The following is a 6,759-nucleotide window of genomic DNA, read 5'->3' as shown; positions in this document are numbered from 1 at the left end:
TGCATCTCAATATGCTACCCAACTCGAATTCGTTTTTGGTATAGGCTAATTCTCATATGTTCGTTTCGTCTTCTTATTCGTACCAGAGATGCCCTCCAACACATGTCTAACCGTTTGCTTCCAGCCAACGGTCTCAGTGTGTCCAAGCCGCCCCATCGGTCTGTCGTCACCCCTAGTCATCGTCTAAGTCTATTCCTTCTCCGGTGTCAGTGGCCAACTCCCTTCCTACACATGTACTCCTTCATCTCCTATGTCGGCAACACCGCGGTATCCCCGTCTCCGCCCAGGTCCTGGCTCGGTCTCAAAGGGACACCCCGTTTGGCAGCATCGCCCTCGTCTCATCCTCTTATTTGCGGGGTAAAATGGAGCTTTATTCCAGAATAACAAGATTACAATCCGCTAATACAAGACTATGAATGAGGGAGGGGGGCGTCGCAACCAACACGCGGTACTAAGAACCGCATGAGCATAATTAGCGAGACAATGTGAAATGGTGTTCTATGATATCAGGATCTTCGTGGATTTGAACTCCCTCTACAACATATGGTTCTTGATCTCCTTAATCAGTTGACCATTAGGCAATTTGTCGACTGAGGCCCTGTTTGAAACCATAATAGATTATAATAATCTGGATTATGAAGATATATTATATAATCTGGTTTATAAAAATAATCGTAAACTAAGTCGATACATCATTATAAGACTGACGAAATTGTCATACATGTCTTTGTAGTCGACGGAAACGTTTTCTTCCATTGAACGCGCGTCGCCGAAAGGTCTGAAATGGTCCAGGAATACGCGAGCATCATCGTCAAGTCTAAAATTTAAACTTTGATGGACCGAGATACCAATGTCCTCCTAATCAGTCATCAACAACTTGGTTCCCCATTTTTTGAAGAGTTGTTACAAGGGAATAAGGCAGCCTATGAAGATGATGTACACCACATTGTAAATTATCATTAGACCCTTTTTTCTCAATTGTAATCGTGAGTAGTTACAAAAATTTACAACACATCAAATAAATGCTTAACCATGGGTAAACATTCCCCACTTTCACCTAGCCCTAGCGCCGCCGCTTCATTGTTCCATTATGCACCCGGCCTCCCCTTCTCCTTAACGAAGCACCGATACTTTAAAAATTTGTGCATCGCCGTTCAGTACTTCGTCGATACTCTGATACGTCAGATATGTCTTCTATACGGGTATCTCCGAAGTATCACCTTTTTCAATTAAAAATAAAAGAAAAAATGATGATACATGTATCCCCGAAGTATCGACCTTTTTAATTTAAAAATAAAAGAAAAATTGGCGATACGGGTATCCCCGAAGTATCACCGTTCAATATTGTTCATGCCTTGATGTAGCGCTGATATGTTCAATGGCTACAAGCCCGTCAAGCATGGGCGGCCCGGCATCGGCGCCACCCACTCCTCGAGTATAGTCATAATATGCCTACGCGTATCTGCGCATGGGAAACGAAACGAATACATTCGAATAACGTGTTATCCGTGTGCCCCCACACTCAAATGCCAGCTCCATTCATCTTTCCGCATTGGTAGAGACCCCAGCTTTTGAACCTTTTCTGTTCAAACTGCAGATCTCTTGAGTTTCAGTAAAATTCAGTACAGTTGTTTTAGTGTAACTCTGTTTGGCAAAAAAAAAAGAGTAAAAGAGTACACCATCTTTTTTGTACTGCAACTATATTCATGATATTTTCTTGAAGAAAATAAAGAACTCGTGGTAGAAAATGTCTCAGTAAGCTGACATCCATGGCAAATAGCATATCCACTAGCCTGATCATTATACAAAAGTTTGCTTTGTTCATAGCTGATTTATTTAATCAGTAAGAATTTACTAAGACGACGATGGCAAAAAAAGAAAAGGTACATGAAGTAGCAAGACAAAGTAAACGCTAGATGGCATGTGAACCGGCATTGAAGAAATGTTCAGTAGTTGTAATGTAGTACTTGTTCTGATTTCGTTTCCTTGAGAATGAACATGAATTATACTGAAGTGTGTATGATCAATTGTTTCTCAATTGTAATGAATGCTTGGATACTGGTAGCAGATAATTGACAGGTGAATAATTTTGTAATCAATAGTGGATTTGGTTCTGTGATGGATTGACCGTGCTTTTCTTACAACAAAGTTTCAAGGACACATTGTGTGTGTGTGTGTGATTTATCTTGCGGATGTTTCTTCATTCTCCATTGTGTTCTGTTATGTAAAAACTTTTTAAAATTTTGGAATTGCTATCTTCTTCACTCACCAATAAAAATAATAATAATAAGATTAACATTTTAATTCATATAATTTGCATAACAGTTTTAGTTAACAAAGGTCACATCAGGGAGTTTCATGCAATAAAGAACTATGGTTAAGAAGTTAGGGGGTTGTGGTATCTTGTATTTTTAGTATCCACTGGTTAGCATGTACGTGCAACGCACGACTAACCGAATAATTTATAAATTACTTTTAATATTAAAATTTTAGTATATATATATATATAGCTGCAAAAATATTGAAACACACACAATATACTAAATCGAGGTGCAAAAATTTTTTGTGTCGGGAAACTTATCCGCTGATTTCTTAAGCAGCGCAAGAACCTCCTCCCAGTTGTTCACACATGAATGAATCTTCCTTTCAATTCTTACTTGTATACTAAATCCATCATGAGGGAGACAGTGGAATAGAAAAGACAAGAAAAGGAAAAGATCGACCGACGCCCAACCAAAAACAGGAATCTCACAAAGAATGACGGAGATGCCGTAATGATTGAAGAGGCATCAATCACCAGCGGCACAATTTGCTCTGCCTTACGGCTCACGCTCGCAGCTAGCCAAATGCTCTTCCCACTAATAGCGTCTCTTAACAAAAGCTCTTCTAATCTAAACAAAAAATACCCCGCAAAGAAAAAAAACTTAAACAAAAAAAATGATCTTTTCAAAAAAGAGCAGCCTGTCATCTCATTCTCATCTGCAAGAGATATAAAACTGGCGCACAAGCTAAAAAATAAGCAAATTACACGCATTTTTTACAGTCAAGGTCTGCGCCGCAGTTTCGGTGGCGGCGTGGAGTTCATCATGGCCGCGCCACCGCCGGCGAAGCGGCCCCCTTTTTGCTCGACTCGGGATCGTCCCTTCCCCTCCACGTGGACCCTTCCCACCCCTTCCGCACCGACCCGTTGCCTCCCCCTCGGGCCCACGACATCGTCCTCGCCAGGAACGCCTGCCACCGCCGCCCGCCGCCGGCGTTGCAGAAGCTGCCTCCCCCGCCCGCGGGCCGGCCTCCGCGCACGCTCCCCTCGGGGCTCCGCCCGCCGCCGGCGTTGCCGAAGCTGCCTCCCCTGCCCGCGGGCCGGTCACCGCGCACGCTCCCCTCGGGGCTTGCTCCGGCGAGGTCGATCAGGCTGGTGGTGTGGCGCAGGCGGCGCGACCTGAGCACCTGCTCCCTCACGTGGTGCGGCAGCCGCAGGGTGAACCTCTCGTGGTCGCTCCGCTCGGCGGCCGCCGCCGACGCCGCGAAGAGCGAGTGCCCCATCGAGTGCGACCTCGACAGCCTCTCCGCCCGCCGCTCGCTGCGCAGCATCTCCAGCTCCATCGCCTCCTCCTTCCTGTCGTCCTCGTCGCTCTCCTCCTCTTCCCGCACCGATATCGCCACGGCGTGCGGCGGCGACGACGAAGGCGAAGGCTGACGCCGCGCCACCTGCTCCGGCGACAGGGACGCCACGGCGGGCGGCGGCGGAGGCGGCGGCTTCTCGAGGTTGGCGCGGTAGAGCGGGCACGTGATCCGCGCCTCCAGCCAGGGGTCGATGCACTCCGGGTGGAAGGCGTGCGAGCAGTTCGGCAGCAGCCGGAGGAGGAGGTGGAGCACGGTTTTTTTTTGCGGGGAGGTGCAACAGTTGGATCTATTTTTTTTGCTCGCTGTAGGAGGAGGTGGAGCATGGTCAGCCTTTGGTGAATTTGGTAACTGCACACCGTCGTGGTGCATGGATGGTGGAAGGCCGTTAGATTGGAATTTTTTGACTAATTGTGTGGTGGTGATTGATGTTTGTTTTTTGTGGGTGTAATAGTTGTGTGTACTTAGAGAAGTTCTTGTTTGATCTTTTATTAGTACTATAGATTAGATGGTAGGATCCTACCTCAAGCCTCAAATTGTTATTATATTATGAGGGCTGCTACAAATCAGCCGGATGATTCCTTAGTGAAATCATCAGCCCTTGGATCAGCGTGCTGGTGGCCGTTGGATCACAACAGCCCCATGACAGCAGTGAGCGCGACAGCTTCAACACATCGCCATTGAAGCCCTGACGGAGCTCCAACACAGTATCGAGGGCGTCTGGCGAGCTCGATTGCAGCTCTGGTAGAGCTTCAATACAGCACCGACGAAGCTCCATTGCAACTCCGGCCAAGCTTCAGTACAGCCCTGACGGAGCTCCAACACAGCGCCGGCGTCTCCGACGAACCTCCATCGCAACTTCGGTCGAGTTTCATTGCAGCTCCGACGGAGCTCCAACGCAACGTCGACGGCTCCAACGAAGCTCCATCGCAACTCCGACCGAGCTCCATTGTAGCCCCACCGGAGCTCCAACGCAGCGCTGACAGGCTCCGGCTCCACGGGTCACGTGCAGCTTGCCGCACTGTAGATCCGCCGGTGATTGGTTGGCTCCAACAGCGGTGGTTGCCACCGGTGACGACGGGTCGATGGCCGATGGAGGCTTTCTGTTTCTACGTATCTGAAAGGAGATGGGGATTTCCACAAGCTGATAAGATTTCAATGATGAGTGGTGAGAGACGAGGGAAACGATGGACACGCAAAGGGATAAGGTGTGCGCGTTGTTGGGTCCTTGCGTGACACACGTCGCCACGACGAGGCGACTTATGCGTCCCTATTATCATCAGGCTGAAGATAAACGATTTGCTTATACTATTGTTGATATGATGGCACATCGAATAGTTTTGGGCTAGCCAGTTTGTTCACATGATGTTCTTCTTTTATAACCTAATCAGAGAGTGAATGGATGTGAAAGGACGTGGATGCCGCCTAGGCACATCGAATATAATTTAATCGTACGCTAAACATACACGCAAATGCGTACGACCAAACCCAAGGACTCACGGGAAGATATCACAACACAACTCTAGACACAGATAAAATAACATCAGCTTCATATTACAAGCCAGGGGCCTCGAGGGCTAGAATACGAAAGCTCGATAAACACACGAGTCAGCGGAAGCAACAAATATCTGAGTACAGACATAAAACATGGGGTGCCTTAGAGAAGGCTAGCACAAAAGATACAACGATCGAACGAGGCGAGGCCTCCTGCCTGGGAACCTCCTAACTACTCCTGATCATCAGCGGCCTCCACGTAGTAGTAGGCACCATCGGGGTAGCAGTCGTCGGCGGCGGGGACCTCCATCTCCTGGGCTCCATCATCTGGTCGCAACAACGGATCAAGGGGACAAGGGGGGAGCAAAGCAGCGGTGAGTACTCATCCAAAGTACTCGCAAGTCTTACATCAGAACTATTCTATTTATGCATCAGTATCAAAGAAGGGGGTTATATGTGGACTGACTGCAGCAATGCGAGAATAGAGAGAGAAGGCCTAGTCCTATCGAAGACTAGCATATTCAGGGTCTTGCAGCAATAGACGAGAGTAGAACACGGGTAAAACATTAATAATCATATTGTTGCAGCAATATTAAAGTGAGGTCACGCCTAAAGATCCTCCCTCGACTCCCTGCGAGGAAGCAATCCCGAGGCAAACTAATTCCAGTTAAGTAACAATTGTAGTTGTAAAAGATCGGGGCACAACTCCAAGTCGTCCTGTAACCGTGGACACGGCTATCCGAATAGTTAATTTTCATCCCTGCAGGGGTGCACCACATGTCCCGTCATGCTCGATAACACTCCGGGTCCTGCCCGGCCTCGGAATATCGACACGTCGCAGCCCCGCCTAAGACTAATCAGAGAGGCCAGCCCGCCGGTCTAAATCCTAAGCACAAAGGGTTCGTGGGCCCAGTTCCCCTTCACGCTCCTGCACGTGGCGTGGGCGGCCGACGTCAGTCCTAGCATCCCTTAATCACAAGCGCGATGCATCTCGGGACCACTCGGGCGCGCGCCGCTACATTGCTGGCATCTGAAAAGCTTCGGCTGATACCGCGACGCCGAGTACCCATAATTCTTCCCGCGTAGCCGGTTAGTGCGAAAAGGTCTCCGACCAACCCAGATCAAATACCCAAATCCATTAGCATTTTAATTAGGCCAACAACACAGTCTCACGGGAAATCCACCCGTCTTACAACTAATCACCGAAGATCCCAGTAACATGGTCGAGTAACTGTGTGGTTGTAACATCGGGGGGGATCCGAGGTATCACCCTCGTTGGATTCCGAACGATGTACCCGTCAAGGTGGGCTTAGAGGAATCACCCTCGGGGATCCCACACTTGAGGGGTTGCACGACAGGGGCTTCATCGGGAATGGTGAAAGAGGAATCACCCTCGATAACCACGACCGACTAGCTATACTACAGAGATATCATCAGGAGTACTTAGCGAGGTGTCATCCTCGGTACCCGATAGTATCTCTGTAGCGTCGTACAACGAAGGGGGGTGAATGTGCCGTGTCGGGTCTGGCTCGTCGATCAGAGATCGAGATTTGAAAACAAGCGGGGCAACTGAACTACGGGGTCAGAGGGGATGACTGCTCCACCTATACTAAGCAGATTAAAGGTACTGGACTGAAAGTAGCA

The 6,759-nt window shown here is 48.4% G+C and overlaps 1 protein-coding gene across 1 annotated transcript; it reads right to left on the bottom strand.

The window, feature by feature from the left end:
- Nucleotides 1–3,084: 3,084 nt before the first annotated feature.
- On the bottom strand, nt 3,085–3,993 carry LOC123401317 (E3 ubiquitin-protein ligase ATL6-like). The gene is made up of 2 exons (XM_045095100.1): nt 3,324–3,993; nt 3,085–3,269 (listed from the first exon to the last, which is right to left on the bottom strand). The coding sequence occupies exons 1-2, from the start codon at nt 3,991–3,993 to the stop codon at nt 3,085–3,087; spliced, it is 855 nt and encodes a 284-aa protein (XP_044951035.1).
- Nucleotides 3,994–6,759: the final 2,766 nt, after the last annotated feature.

This window comes from Hordeum vulgare, chromosome 1H (genome assembly GCF_904849725.1).
Source record: "Hordeum vulgare subsp. vulgare chromosome 1H, MorexV3_pseudomolecules_assembly, whole genome shotgun sequence".
In the NCBI taxonomy this organism is placed as follows: Eukaryota; Viridiplantae; Streptophyta; class Magnoliopsida; order Poales; family Poaceae; genus Hordeum; species Hordeum vulgare.
Note: the sequence above shows the minus strand (reverse complement) of the source record. Positions and strands in the feature narration are given on the sequence as shown.

Coding starts and splice junctions, on each gene's coding strand:
- LOC123401317 (XM_045095100.1), bottom strand. CDS start 3,993: ATGCACCACGACGGTGTGCAGTTACCAAATTCACCAAAGGCTGACCAT. Junction 3,270..3,323: donor CAGCTTCGGCAACGCCGGCG/GCGGGCGGAGCC, acceptor CGGGCGGGGGAG/GCAGCTTCTGCAACGCCGGC.